This window comes from Lucilia sericata, unplaced genomic scaffold (genome assembly GCF_015586225.1).
Source record: "Lucilia sericata isolate MDLA Ls3-8-SP2 unplaced genomic scaffold, ASM1558622v1 Contig000130F_arrow, whole genome shotgun sequence".
Lineage (NCBI taxonomy): Eukaryota > Metazoa > Arthropoda > Insecta > Diptera > Calliphoridae > Lucilia > Lucilia sericata.
In genome coordinates, this window is record NW_023994162.1 from 320,686 (window position 1) to 337,082 (window position 16,397).

Below are 16,397 nucleotides of genomic sequence, written 5' to 3' on the forward strand. Positions count from 1 at the left end.
AACGATGGCACCTAGAGGGCTGTAACTTATGATAAATATATCAAATAACATTCTGAATTCCAAAAAAATAGCAAAAAGATTCGAATTACTAAAATCACTTAAACCTATATTCCTGTTGAGTATTCAACATTCGTTGCATTTATAAACAACATTGCCACTTGTTTATTATATTATGGAAATGATTTTCGTAGGCCCAAGTTGTTGGGTGATGACAAGTGCACTCAGGGACTGACTCACTTGCAATTCGTAGTTGTTGTTGTTGCTATTGTTAAAACAAACACATGCTGCTGCCCATAAACAATATTGAAAACACATGTAAACCAAACAATTTTCGGTTGAATGGCAACAACATTTTTCTTCAAAAGAAACATATGCAGGCGGAAATTTAAACAACAAATTTTAACATAAAATTGTAAACTTGTATGTATATTTTCTTGTTAATAAAATCATTAAAGTTCAAGATAATGTTAAACAATTTTATTTTCTTTATATGTGAAAAAGGAAAGGGGGTCTTATAATGTTTTGAAAAGCGGGCTTTAAGAAAAAAACATTTAATTTGCCATAATTTTAAACAATTTTAGCAAATTGTTTAAACTTTAAGAGAAACAAAAAACACCAGCACAAGTTAATAAAAATAATTGCCGACATAAACATAAAATGTTTTTTTACAGCAATTTTGTTTAAAGTGGGAAAAAGGCAAATAAATAAAAGTTTTGTTAAAAGATTACTAGAGTTATTTTTATGGCAAAATTACTGTTATTAAGCAGATCTATGGAGGTAAACAGGGAGAACAAAGTGTAACCAATTTAAATGCCATTGAACTTGAAAAAAATTCGCTATTAAATGCAACACTGTTGCTTGACAAACAATGTGGCTAAATTTTTTTTGCAGAATAAAACCTAATGTAGCCACATTGTTTTGTTATTATACATAAGTAATGCCAATGGTGTTGGTGGTGTTTGTGGTTTTTACAAAATTATATACTATCTTGTATTTTTTTAAGCTTAAAGCTATTTAAAATAAACAATGCTTTTTCTACAAGTTGTTTTTTTTTTTTTTTTTTTTTTTGCAAAATTTGAAGAAAAACATTTGAATTTGTGTTCTTTTCGTGTTTGGTTATTACAAGAGCAACAGAATATGTATTTTAAATGAAAATCCCCCCCAGAACAATCAAAATGAATGAAAACAAACTGAATACAACAACAAAAACAACAGAATTCAGTAAAAAGAAGAAAACATCTCAAAAGAAGTGGCAACATGAATAATGCCAAACTAAACATGAACATTAATAATAGGGGGATTCACAGACTGCAGCAAATATTTCCATAATCTGGCGACCTACAAAGTTCTACTTCTGTTTTAGTTTTGTTCTAGTTCTGTTCTAGTTCTGTTCTAGTTCTGTTCTAGTTCTGTTCTAGTTCTGTTCTAGTTCTGTTCTAGTTCTGCTCTAGTTCTGCTCTAGTTCTGTTCTAGTTCTGTTCTCGTTCTGTTCTAGTTCTGTTCTAGTTCTGTTCTAGTTCTAGTTCTGTTCTAGTTCTGTTCTAGTTCTGTTCTAGTTCTGTTCTAGTTCTGTTCTAGTTCTGTTCTAGTTCTGTTCTAGTTCTGTTCTATTCTGTTCTAGTTCTGTTCTAGTTCTGTTCTAGTTCTGTTCTAGTTCTGTTCTAGTTCTGTTCTAGTTCTGTTCTAGTTCTGTTCTAGTTCTGTTCTAGTTCTGTTCTAGTTCTGTTCTAGTTCTGTTCTAGTTCTGTTCTAGTTCTGTTCTAGTTCTGTTCTAGTTCTGTTCTAGTTCTGTTCTAGTTCTGTTCTAGTTCTGTTCTAGTTCTGTTCTAGTTCTGTTCTAGTTCTGTTCTAGTTCTGTTCTAGTTCTGTTCTAGTTCTGTTCTAGTTCTGTTCTAGTTCTGTTCTAGTTCTGTTCTAGTTCTGTTCTAGTTCTGTTCTAGTTCTGTTCTAGTTCTGTTCTAGTTCTGTTCTAGTTCTCTTCTAGTTCTGTTCTAGTTCTGTTCTAGTTCTAGTTCTGTTCTAGTTCTGTTCTAGTTCTGTTCTAGTTCTGTTCTAGTTCTGTTCTAGTCTGTTCTAGTTCTGTTCTAGTTCTGTTCTAGTTCTGTTCTAGTTCTGTTCTAGTTCTGTTCTAGTTCTGTTCTAGTTCTGTTCTAGTTCTGTTCTAGTTCTGTTCTAGTTCTGTTCTAGTTCTGTTCTAGTTCTGTTCTAGTTCTGTTCTAGTTCTGTTCTAGTTCTGTTCTAGTTCTGTTCTAGTTCTAGTTCTGTTCTAGTTCTGTTCTAGTTCTGTTCTAGTTCTGTTCTAGTTCTGTTCTAGTTCTGTTCTAGTCCTGTTCTAGTTCTGTTTTAGTTCTGTTTTAGTTCTGTTCTAGTTCTGTTCTAGTTCTGTTCTAGTTCTGTTCTAGTTCTGTTCTAGTTCTGTTCTAGTTCTGTTCAAGTTCTGTTCTAGTTCTGTTCCAGTTCTGTTCTAGTTCTGTTCTAGTTCCGTTCTAGTTCTGTTCTAGTTCTGTTCTAGTTCTGTTCTAGTTCCGTTCTAGTTCTGTTCTAGTTCTGTTCTAGTTCTGTTCTAGTTCTGTCCTACTTCTTTTCTACTTATGTTCTAGTTTTTTTCTAGTTTTTATCTAGTTCTTTTCTAGTTCTGTTATTGAATACCCCTATTTATAAAAATTTACTACATTGTAGTTTAGTTATATATTTTTCGCTTTAGTTAGGGTGTCATGATGATGATGATTACATGTTTAACAATGGCATATGGATGGTTTTTCGTACTCTATCTTTTTATTCTATTCAACAACGCTTTCTTCGTTTTTTTCTTGTTTTTTTTTTTTTTTTTTTTTTTGGAAAACATGCAGCAATAAAATAAAATACTTTTATATAAATTTCAACAATTTAATGTTGGTTGTAGCAAGTAACGACGAAAAAAAAACTAGATTGTATCTTGTTAACTACATGAAGCATTTTCATGAAAATTTTGTAATATTTTCTTTACTTCTCTTTACATTAAAATGACCCTTTTTGTTTGCCTTCGTTGCCTGCAAGTCTCTTCAAGTTTAAGAAGAGTTGGCAGAAAAAAAGGGTGCTTGTTGAAGCTTAACAGCTTCGCTTCATTATAAATTGTAGATGTAGTAAAAATACCAAGAGTAGTATACGTAGTTGCTGGCTGTCTGCTGCTGTTTTTTCGAAGACAAGTTGGTGGTTACGCGAATTTCAACAATAGTTTGAATGAACATTGTAATTTTTTTTTTTTGTTCTATCCATTCTTTAGAGATTTAACTTACGAGAGTTTCGTGATTGAAACATATGAATGAAGAAGATACATTTTTAAATTATAAAGTCTTTTCCTTGTTTTAAAGAGAGTTCTTTTTGCAGTTTATATAACTAAACGTTAAGTATATAATTAGTTAAAGTTTAATTTTAATACAAAAGTAAATTTAATTTATTATATTATTAATTAAAGTAAAGTTTTCTTTAGCTTTGCCATAAGCAGTTGGCAACTCATTGATCACTGAGTGTTTTTGGCTATTTTTGATTGATTATTTATTGAGAACAAATGAAGAATTGATTAATAATGATTGTCTTGATAATACCACTTACAAAATATGTGGCAACTCACTGTTCAAACTTGTTGGCAACTCTCTCTTCAAATATGTTGGCAACTCATTGATCAAACTAAACACAATTAAGCAAAGTTGTAATTTTCAAATAGTTGCATTTTTTGATTATTTTTTATTTTATATTTATTGAGAACAAAACAAAGATTGACAATTAATGATTGTTAGAATAATGACACTTACTTCTCACAAAACAGTTGGCAACTCACTGATCAACATCACACAATTTCACAGAATAATTAAACTGTAAATAATGGCAACTAATAGTCGCTTATTTTTGATGGATTATTTATTGAGAATAAAACAGAGATTGCCAGATGAATGACTCTTATGTCACAAACACAAATTGGCATCTCACTTAACAAACATGTTGCCAACCCTTTAGACAACTTAAACACAGTTTCACATAGTAATTGAACGCCAAATAATCGTTATTAATTGTTATTTGAAACTTTTTTTTGTTTTAACTTAACTTTCAAATATTATTTTTACATTTTAATCAAAATTATGCATGATTAACTTGACAATTATTACCAAAAAGTTTATTGTTATTATTATTTATTTTTCACTGATTATTTATTAAGAACAAAACAATTTTTGACAAATAATGATTGCTGTAGTATTGTCAGAATAATGCCACTCATGTCTTAAAAATGTAAGGAGAAAAGGAGACAGGGAAAGAGAGAGAGGAGTTAAAAATGATGTAAATGACACACAAAATATTATTCTTTTTTGCTGCTTTTTGTGTGGTTTATGGTTTACGTGTTCGGTTGAGAGTAATTGTTAAACAACCCAGTGAACATTACGCCATAAGCATTAGAATGTTAGAAAAATTTAACCAAAACCGAGAGCTTAAATTTCAGGCTTAACTAACGAATAGATTTTTGAACTCTTTTTCAAATACTTATTACAATTTTTATGCTCTCTGCCTAAACCCCTTTTCCACAACATACGTTTCATTAATCAAACTTTTCCTCGAAAAACTAATCAATATTCCTAAAGCAACAAATAAAACAAAAGCATTTTGTTGTCTCTATAAGTATTCCTGAACTTATGAATAATGCATCTTAAGTATTTATACCATATAAACAGAGTAGATAGATGAAAAATACTCAATCTTACGTTTATTGTTTTATCATCACAGCCACATCTTTCAATATATTCAATAGTGAGTAGAGCAGGAGATTGTGTGTAAAATATTTAATAGTTTTTTTTTCTACATAGACTTCTTTTATCAGGCTGCCCTCCCTCCTGTGTTCCCTGTCAGTCTAATGCTCTATATTAATTAATAATTAATGGTATTTGTTATAGAGGGACTGGGGAGGGAGAAGTTGAAAAGGATTAGTGTTGTAAAAGAAATGTTTCAAATGAATGCAGTGTTGAGTAATTGGTTGAATGAAGGGGACAGTATTAGGACCCGGTATTTCTAGAGTTAAGTTCAAGTTCTTGGTTAATTTGTCGTTTGGATCACGAATAGAATATTGATAATCCCTGACCTTATTGTATTATGTGTTTATAGGGTTTGGTGGACATTTTGCAAACCAGTAGTATAATCTGGTTAATGTGGCAAAGGGATCCTGAGGAATCTATGGGTAGCAGGCATTCTGTTATTAAGGCTCTTGATATTATGTAGAAAAACTCCTAGTTAATCCTTTCTTTAACTTCACACTCACATCCATAATACTATTACATTTACCTGCCAAAGTGTTCCGTAATATCTCTCTCTTTTGTAAACCCACAACCGATTAATCGTTTTATCTAATTACTCCTAACAACAATTTCCCCCAACACATTTCCTCTTTCATTACAACCATACTCAAACTTAACTGTCTCCTCTTATAGAGGAATTAGAAAAACAAGTTGAAAATTATTTCAGATTTGTGGTTTATGGTATCGTACATTCTTTCTTTTCCAGCCATATTTGTAAGCTAACTATTGCCTTAAATGTCTAACACACGCAAAGGCATTTAGGGAAGACAAGTAAGAGAAGGTTTCTTGTTAATATTACTCTATTGTGTTTCTAATTGTGGCATCTACATTCTCATACAAGAAATGATTAATATTGCCTCAGTGCCTCAAAATTGTAATTTGAAAATTTTGTAATTACTTTAAATATATGTAATGAGAACACATTTTTTAATGATTTTCCTATTTGTGGCGGGAAAAATATACAATTTTGTCTAATTTTTGGCAAACATTTGGTTGGCACGTAAATCAAGAGTTCTACTTCTACTTTACATCAACAGAAAGTTTCCATTCCTTTCTATAGTTCTTTTATATGTATCCCATTGCTATTTGTTGTCTTATCACGTCTCAAATTCAACATAAAATTTGATTACAGCGACACCATAATGTATTTCTAACAATTCGCCTCGTTTCTTGTGTGCCTGTCTACATGTCAATACACTTACATATTTTTGCTAGTAGTACCACATACTGTTAATAGTTTTGAGTGTGTCACAAATGTCGTAAAGATTCCTTTGATACCAAGAAATATTAGTGGTTATTTGTTACCACAGACAAATAAGTAGAAAAGCTTATAATATTTACACATCCTGCGAGAGTGCATTGAAAGATATTTAAAGTTAAAGGAATACGGTATTTGAACTTAAGACGGCTTTAAAACTTCAATATTTTAAGCAAATAAAAGAAATACTAAAGATAAGGTCCTGTTTTAGATCTGTTCTAGTTCTGTTCTAGTTCTGTTCTAGTTCTGTTCTAGTTCTGTTCTAGTTCTGTTCTAGTTCTGTTCTAGTTCTGTTCTAGTTCTGTTCTAGTTCTGTTCTAGTTCTGTTCTAGTTCTGTTCTAGTTCTGTTCTAGTTCTGTTCTAGTTCTGTTCTAGTTCTGTTCTAGTTCTGTTCTAGTTCTGTTCTAGTTCTAGTTCTGTTCTAGTTCTGTTCTAGTTCTGTTCTAGTTCTGTTCTAGTTCTGTTCTAGTTCTGTTCTAGTTCTGTTCTAGTTCTGTTCTAGTGCTGTTCTAGTTCTTTTATAGTTTTGTTCTAGTTCTGTTCTAGTTCTGTTCTAGTTCTGTTCTAGTTCTGTTCTACTGTTCTAGTTCTGTTCTAGTTCTGTTCTAGTTCTGTTCTAATTCTGTTCTAGTTCTGTTCTAGTTCTGTTCTAGTTCTGTTCTAGTTCTGTTCTAGTTCTGTTCTAGTTCTGTTCTAGTTCTGCTCTAGTTCTGTTCAATGTCATAATTCGTAAAATTTTTAACAAATCTCTTTTAATTACTTTAAACTTAAGTAAAACAAAGTTTATCAAGCTTAACAATTTTTGAGTAAATCTACTGCAATTTTAGAAGTGTTATAAACTTTTCTCAAAACTATAGTTAATTTTTACTAGTTACTCAACTTTTTAAACATTCCAGCCTTTCCAGCAATAAAAAACTAAAAGGAAAAAGGTTTCATACAAATACCGCCACAGCCGTGGATAAACTTCCGTTTGCATTACTTAAGCCACAGAAGTTTTACGTTTAGCCCCTTCAATTGTTTTATGAATATTGTCTATGGTTTTTAACATAAAGTTTTATTTTGTAACATATTTTTTTATTACAACATTCTTGTTTCTTTTTTTTTTAATTCAAAAAAAAAAAGAACATGTTGGTTTTACACTGACAGTCAGTTTTCTATACAAACAACAGCAGGTGCTGCATTTGTAATTAGAGGAGGAAATAGTTAAAAAAAAACTAACAGAGAAAAAAATTATTAAACAAACAAAAAAACTTTGCAATTGTAAAAATGATATAAAAAGACCTTGGACAGGTATTAAAACTCTACAGCAGATGACAAATACTTATAGAAAGGAAAAAAAATAAACGCGATATTTAAAACTGTAGATAACACACACACACATATTTTGCGTGATACCAACAAAACAGCATAATTGGCAATGCGCTAAAACATAAATTTTGCTAAGAAAAAGTTGGCTACAATACAGCTTAATTACTTAATGTATGAGTGAATTAAGTCAAGAAATTGACAATTTAAAGAGTTGTAGCGTTAATTTAACTTAAGCATCTTTCATGGTCTGTAGTTTGATGTTAAAATATTTAGATGGTTGGCCAATTAAATAGTTGCCTTAGGTGTGGTATTTCAAGAGTGATATTCAATACCGGGCAAGTAATAAAAAGTAATTTAATTACTTAACTAATGGACATAATGAGTTCGCCAAACAGTGCGCTGTAATCAATTTTAATTAGTCTCAACAACAAAAAACCACTAGCTTTAAGTTTACTTAATCTCTTATAAATCTTTTATAAACTAATTTCTCTTCATTTCCGTTTGTTTGTTTTTTTATTTCTAGGCTCATGTAGTGGCTGCTTTTGAGCAATCTTTATCCAATATGACTTCGCGTCTACAGCACTTGACAGCCACTGCAGAACGTAAGGATGGTGAGTTGACGGATATGCGCCAGACAATAGAGCTTTTACGTAAACAGTCCATACAAGCTGGTTTAACTACGGCTCATATGCAAAGTATGGGTGTGCAGACACAAAGTCAAACACAAAATGATTTACTAAGCAATAAACCACCACCACTGCCACCCTCTATGCCGGGCCAACATATGTCCCGAGCCGCCCAACATTTACAGCAGCAGCAAACGGGCTCAAATGGTCAAACGGGAGCCATGCAACGTCATCACAGTTCGGATTCTATGTGTTCAGTTAATTCCATTGGTTCCAGTTGCTCGACTCAGGATAAGAAACAGAAAAAGAAGGGCTGGCTGAGGAGCTCTTTTACCAAGGCTTTTTCGCGTAATGCCAAAATATCGAAAACTAGTCGTCATGTGGGTCATAATCACTCGGGTTCTCAAGCCAGTGATATAGGCAGTCATGCCTCTGGTTTAAATCGGCCCAATGGTCATGGTGATCCTCCCGGTTTATCGGCTCTGGCCACACAACCGGCTCCTACTATGCCGGCCTCACCCACCAAATCTAGCCCTGCTAAAACCGTCACCCTAATAGATAATGCCAAACCCATAGATGCCATAGATCATGATGAAAATACTCATGTCGTGGAGGAGTTAAAGAAACAATTAAGAGAAAAGGATTTAGTTTTAACCGATATAAGATTAGAGGCTTTAAGTTCAGCCTCACAATTGGAGAGTCTCAAGGAGACCGTCAATAAAATGCGTGCCGAAATGATGTCTTTGAAACAGAACAATGAGAGGCTACAGAAAATGGTTACCAGTAGGTCTTTGGCTGGCTCGGAGGCCTCTTTGGGCAATGCCATAAGTCCTAATGGCTCGATAGGTGAATCACGTAGATACTCCTTGGCCGATGGTAACTCCCGGCCGCCCATGGAACTGCCCAAAAGATTAGAAGAAGAAGTAGAGGAGGAGAATATACCGCCCGCACCAGCACCCGAACCTCCACCACCTCCAATCTCACCCACCACCCACATAGATTTAACACCACCTCCTCCCGCTTTAGAAGCCATGACCAGTCCGGCTCATATACCATCCACCGCCGAGGATATGCAGGATGTTAGTGATGGCAAGAAAATAGCCATAGCCTGCTATCTAGGACAACCCGAGTCATTCGCCAAATACTGCGAGGAAATGTTGGAGGTAGATGATTTCTATGCCAATAGCTCTATGCTTGTTAGCAGTCTAGATGAGAATGGTGAACGTAAAGCATTCCCTACGGCCAGTCCCAATGAATTTGTCATAGCCTATACTTATATATCGGGCAAGACTTCGTGGCAAAATTTGGATTATATAGTGCGTAAAACCTTTAAGGATTATGTATCACGCATAGATCCCGGCACCAATTTGGGTTTGAATACCGACTCTATAACCTCTTACCACTTAGGTGAAGCTAAACGTGGACCCGAAATGGGTTTCCCTGAACTATTACCCTGTGGTTATATAGTGGGCAATGTGCGTACTTTGTATATATGTTTACAAGGAGTGGGCAGTTTGGCTTTCGATAGCCTGATACCCAGAAGTATAGTGCATCGTTATATTAGCTTGCTAACCGAACATCGTAGACTGATACTGTGTGGTCCCAGTGGTACGGGTAAATCATATTTAGCCAGACGTTTGGCTGAGTTTTTAGTGGCCAGATCGGGTAGAGGCAATCCCTCGGAAGCTATAGCTACATTTAAGTAAGTTTTAAGGAAGTTTTGATATAAAAAGTTTTCTAACTAAATGTTTTTTTTTTTTGCTTTGCTTACAGTGTGGATCATAAATCCTCTAAGGAGTTAAGACAATATTTGGGCCATATTGCTGAACAGGCTGCCATAGCTAATGGCGCTTCAGAATTGCCTTCTGTGATTATATTGGATAATTTACATCATGCCTCGGCTTTGGGTGATGTTTTCTCTTGTCTGTTGAGTGCGGGACCAGCAGCTAAGCTGCCCTGTATTATAGGCACTATGTCGCAGGCCACCTGCAATACCACCAATTTGCAATTGCATCATAATTTTAGATGGGTAAGTTTTACTAACATAACTGACATATCGTTTATGTTCTAAACTTAACTTTTTTTTGGTAATTTAAAGGTTTTGACTGCCAACCACATGGAACCGGTTAAAGGTTTTTTGGGACGTTTCCTAAGACGCCGTTTATTTCAATTGGAACTGCAGACCCAACATTCTCAACCCGAATTGGCTTCGGTTTTGGCTTGGTTGCCCACTGTATGGCAGCATATTAATCGTTTTTTGGAGGCCCACAGCTCTAGTGATGTTACCATTGGGCCACGCCTTTTCTTGGCCTGTCCTTTAGATTTGAAAGAGTCTCAAGTTTGGTTTACCGATATTTGGAATTATCATTTATCACCCTATCTAATCGAGGCCGTACGTGAAGGTGTGCAATTATATGGCAGACGTGGTGGAGCTTGGAATGATCCTTCCGCATTTATAAGAAATTCCTATCCTTGGCCTTATGGACCCGATTCAGTGCCGCCTCTAAGGCAAATAAATGCCGAAGATGTGGGTTTGGAGGGTGTGGCCGTTAGTAATGGCGATAATCAAGATCCTTTGGTAGGTTTTATATAACAAAAAGAGATTTTGAACAATAATTCATATTCTCGTTCTTTTTTTTCAGCTAAACATGTTAATGCGTTTACAAGAGGCTGCCAACTATTCGGAAAATCAAGATCAAGAATCAGACTGTGCCAGTTTAGATTCAAACATAACACCCGATTCCTCAGCAGGGGCTGAATGAGATTTACTAAGGGAGGGCACTACTAAACACTGGTTATAAGGGCAAACGAGAAAGATATTTTAAAAGAAATTAAGAAAACAAACTTTATACAGCTTTTCCCCCAAAGTTTATATAACAAACAATCTATATATATATATTTAATTATATAATCAATATTAACAACTAATCCTTTATTTATATAAACTTTACACCACAAAACATCTTTATACAAACTATGTAAATGTATTAAATACCAAAATTTTTTGTATATTTTATATGAGAAAATCTTAAAAAAAAAGATTAACAAATACCAAGACTTTTGTTTAGGGACTAAAGTTAAAAAATGACAGCTTGTTTAAACTTAAAAATGCCAAAAATTGTGTGTTTACACTTAAAGAAATTTGTTTTTGTTTTAACTTTATTTATTATTTTTCCTTTTTATTTATTATTTTTCCCTAACTTGCACTACTTTCTTTAGAATTTTTTTGTTTTTTGTCTTGGCACAAAAATTTTTGAAAGCAGTTGCTTAAGTAACACTTTTGTAATACACTGTATACACTGTAAAAAACTAGCATTATGAGTTCAAATTGGTTATGTGTTAAAATTGCACTTTTAAGCGGCACTTGTTAAAAATGCAAATTTTTTTTATAACTACACTGAGAGAAGAGAAGACATGAAAATTATATTGCACTTATATTAACCTTATATTTTTTTGGGTTAAACTAAAACAAATTTCTTTAAAGTTTTTAGTAAAATTTTAGGGGTAATAGGTAGAGGGTATGAGGAGAGTTAATTTATTACATTAGGCCCCAAGTTAGGCTTAAAAGTAAGATCTAAAAAGCTTTAAAAGTGGTCAAAGTCATATGTTTGCTTAAAGACGGCATAGAATCCCTTTTCTGCTGTAATGCTTAGACGTTCCCTTAAAGACTAAATTTTTTCTATAAACATAGATCTTGTTCGCATAAATGCTATATGAATGCTTAATTGTCTAAAAGTATATGGAATAGACATTTCAACACTAAGTTCCCTTTCGCATAAATGCTTAGACGTTCATAAATGGATGCTTAAATGATTTAAAGTAAAGGGAAGAGACATGGCTAAAAGTATATGAAATATTTCGTCATGAATGCTTCGCCGTTCATATATGGATGCTTAAATGTTAAAAAGAGACATCTTAACACTCAGTCACTTTTAGGATGAATGCTTAGACGTTCATACATAGATGTTTAAATGACTAAAATTACATGGAAGAAACTTTTTCAAAACTGAGTCGTTTTTACGCATGATTGGAGTTCATATATGAATGTGAAAAAGTATGAAAGACCTTTCAAAATGGTCTGACAGACTTCTTTAAACTCTTCCCCTTGTCGCATGAATGATAAAGCGTTCATATAAGGATGCTTAAATGTCTCGTTTTTACGCATAATAGGAGTTCATATATGAATGTGAAAAAGTATGAAAGACCTTTCAAAATGGTCTGAAAGACTTCCTTAAATTGTGCCCCTTGTCGCATGAACGATAAAGCATTTATATAAGTATGCTTAAATGTCTTAAAGTATATAGAAGAGACATTGTAATATTGAGTCGGTTTTAGAATGAATGCTTAGACGTTCATATGGAATAAACGTCTCAAAACTAAGACGCTTTTCACATGAATGCTTAGGCGTTCATATATGGATGTGAGGAAGTATGAAGAATGAGAAATTAACAACCTAGTTAGACTTAAAAATAGAGCCTAAAGGGGTTTCAAAGTAGCCTGAGAGTCTTCTTTAAATTGAATACCTTTTCGCAAGAATGCTTAGGTGTCGATATGTGGATACTTAGGCATCAATATATTGCTGCCTGAAGGACTTAAATTGTATGGAAGAGATTTCTTTAAATTGTGACCTTTACGCAAGAATGCTTAGCCGTTTATATATAGATACTTAGTTATCAATATATGGTTGCCTGAAAGACTTTAATTGTATGGAAGAGATTTCTTTAAATTGTAACCTTTACGCAAGAATGCTTAGACGTTCTTATAGAGATTAGAGTTAGACTGTTTGAAAGTTTATACTTGAATCTAAGAGTAAAAAGACATAAAGACCCTTACTTCTGCCTCACAGTTTACAAAACCCTAGACCTTTCTTTTTACCCCCTAAAATCGAAGACTCTAAGCAAGCTACAACAGAAAATATTTTCAAAAATTAAGAAATAAAATAAATAAAAATTATAAAAATCATAAAAAATCCTAAAAAACACAATTTAACATTAAATGTTATATTCAAAAAAATAATTTCAAATTAAACCCTGTAAATGTAAAATGTCACTAAACTATAGAAAACTAAAAATAACAATAATAACAAAAAAACTAAATGTAAATTGTAAATAATAAATATTTTATGTTCTTTTAAGCCAAATTATTAATTATTAACAAAAATAAACAAATAACAAATATTTAATATTAATAACACAAATAAATAAAAACCTAACGCTTCTAACAATTATAAACTAATAATAATTATAATAATATAAATAATACTAAAACTCCCTAAAGAAAAGAAAATTTCTTTAAACCCTAAAACCAAACTAACTGTCAATAGTAACAAATCTAAAACCTAAAATTTTTATACATTCAAAAATAACTATAACTATTTATACCTTCATAAAAAAAATCATAAAAAATCCTTAAAAAATAAATTAAAAAAAAACTCTCCTTTAACTATAAATTGTCCAAATACGTACTCTATTAAAAAACAAAAAAAAAACTACAAAAAACAATAGTTAATTTCTTTAAAGCTTGTTATAGTTATTTTAATTTTTTTATATAAATATAATAAAAAATTTAGTTTATTTTGTTTGTTTTTTACTTTTTTAATTAAATATAAAAATAATTTACAAATTTGTTTAATTTTGCTGCTGAAAAAAAACACTCATAATAATGAACTTAAAACATTGTTTATTTAATTCTATTATATGAGCAAAAGAAAAAATTAATAATTATACTGTTTAAGCTAAAATAAATTTAGTTTTTAGTCAAACAAAAAAAAAGAAGAAAGAAAAATTCAATGAAATGTAAAATCAAAATAATTTGTAATTTAAAAAAAATACTTTAAACAATGAGAACGAAAAATGCTGCATAATAAAATGAAGAAAGCAAAATAATTTTTTTTCAAAAATATAATAAACTAAAGAGTTTTATTTTAAAAGTGGAATTAAAATGGTAAATTTTTTAATAACTGCAATAGAAATAGAATGCATTTTATTTCATATCTAAGTTTTCAGTCAATCCTTCAAATTCGTCTATAGTCTTAACTACATTCAAAACTATAGTATAATCTATAATCTGGTACGTAACATAGTCCAAAGTATAATCTATAGTCCAATTTGTAGTATATTCAATAATCTACACTATAGTCCACTCCATAATCAATTCTAATTTATAGTCTAATATAGCCAAGTCTCTATTCGAATCTAGTCTAAATTCGAATCTATAAACAGGTCAATATTCTAATAAATAGTCCAGTCTGGTTTACAGTCTAGACTATAGTCCACCCCATAGTATAGTCTATAGTGTAGTAGATTGTCTAGTTTATAGTCTAGTCTATAGTCTAATCCATAGACTAATCTATAGTCTAGTCTTTATTCTAGTATATAGTCTAGTCTATAGTTTAGTCCTCAGTCTAGAATATAATCTATAGTCTAGTCCATAGACTAGTCTATAGTCTAGTCCATAGACTAGTCTATAGTCTAGTCCATAGACTAGTCTATAGTCTAGTCTATATTCTAGTCTATAGTCTAGTATAGAGTCTAGTCTATAGTTTAGTCCTCAGTTCATAGTCTTATCTGGTCTATAGTCTAGTCTGTAGTCTTATCTATAGCCTAGTCTTTATTCTACTCCATTGTCTAGCCTAGTCTAGAGAATAGTGTATAGTATAGTCTAGTCTATAGTCCAGTCTATAGTCTAGTCTATAGTCTAGTCTACATTCTAGTCTATATTCTAGTCTATTGTCTTTAGTCTACACTATAGTCTAGTCTATAGTCTACAGTTTAGTCCATAGTCCATAGTCTAGAGTATAATCTAGTCTATAGTTTAGTCTATAGTCTAGTCTATAGTCTAGTCTATCGTCTAGTCTATATTCTAGCTTATAGTATATATCTATAGTCTAGTCTATAGTCTAGTTTATAGTCTAGTCTATAGTCTAGTCTATAGTCTAGTCTATAGTCTAGTCTATAGTCTTGTCTATAGTCTAGTCTATCGTCTAGTCTATAGTCTAGTCTATAGTCTAGTCTATAGTTTAGTCTATAGTCTAGTCTATAGTCTAGTCTATAGTCTAGTCTATAGTCTAGTCTATAGTCTAGTCTATAATCTAGTCTATAGTCTAGTCTATAGTCTAGTCTATAATCTAGTCTAAAGTCTAGTCTATAGTCTAGTCTATAGTCAAGTCTATAGTCAAGTCTATAGTCAAGTCTATAGTCAAGTCTATAGTCAAGTCTATAGTGTAGACTATAATCTAGTCAATAGTCTAGTCTATAGTCCACAGTCTAGAGTATAATCTAGTCTATAGTCTAGTCTGTATTCTAATCTATAGTCTAGTATATAGTCTAGTCTAGTCTGTATTCTAATCTATAGTCTAGTCTATATTCTAGTATATAGTCTAGGCTATATTCTAGTCTATAGTTTAGTCTATAGTCTAGTCTATAGTCTAGTCTATCGTCTAGTCTATATTCTAGCTTATAGTATATATCTATAGTCTAGTCTATAGTCTAGTTTATAGTCTAGTCTATAGTCTAGTCTATAGTCTAGTCTATAGTCTAGTTTATAGTCTAGTCTATAGTCTAGTCTATAGTCTAGTCTATAGTCTAGTCTATAGTCTAGTCTATAGTCTAGTCTATCGTCTAGTCTATAGTCTAGTCTATAGTCTAGTCTATAGTTTAGTCTATAGTCTAGTCTATAGTCTAGTCTATAGTCTAGTCTATAGTCTAGTCTATAATCTAGTCTATAGTCTAGTCTATAGTCTAGTCTATAATCTAGTCTAAAGTCTAGTCTATAGTCTAGTCTATAGTCAAGTCTATAGTCAAGTCTATAGTCAAGTCTATAGTGTAGACTATAATCTAGTCAATAGTCTAGTCTATAGTCCACAGTCTAGAGTATAATCTAGTCCATAGTCTAGTCTGTATTCTAATCTATAGTCTAGTATATAGTCTAGTCTGTATTCTAATCTATAGTCTAGTCTATATTCTAGTATATAGTCTAGTTTATAGTCTAGGCTATATTCTAGTCTATAGTTTAGTCTATAGTCTAATTTATCGTCTAGTCTATAGACTAGTCTATAGGCGAGACTATTGTCTAATTTATAGCTTATTCTATAGTCTAGTCTATAATCTAGTCTATGGCCTAGTGTATAGTATAGTCTATAGTCCAGTTTATATTCTAGTCTATAGATTAGTCTATAGTCTAGTCTATATTCTAGTCTATAGTCTAGTACATAGTCTAGTCTATAGTTTAGTTCTCCGTCTAGTCTATGGTCTTATCTGGTCTATAGTCTAGTCTAGAGTTTAGTCTAGAGTCTACTCTATAGTCTTATATGGTCTATAATCTTATCTGTAGCCTAGTCTTTATTCTATTTTCTAGCTTATAGTATATATCTATAGTCTAGTCTATAG

General features: G+C 32.0%; 1 protein-coding gene across 1 annotated transcript in view; it reads left to right on the forward strand.

Moving 5' to 3' along the window:
* The window catches only part of LOC119600958 (protein sickie-like), a 191,936-nt gene extending 180,082 nt beyond the window's left edge, over positions 1–11,854 (forward strand). Inside the window, 4 exon segments of the mRNA XM_037951562.1 lie at positions 7,908–9,712; positions 9,784–10,039; positions 10,109–10,588; positions 10,653–11,854. Coding sequence (XP_037807490.1) covers positions 7,908–9,712; positions 9,784–10,039; positions 10,109–10,588; positions 10,653–10,772 — 2,661 coding nt within the window. The 3' untranslated portion in view covers positions 10,773–11,854.
* The last annotated feature ends 4,543 nt before the right edge of the window (positions 11,855–16,397 follow it).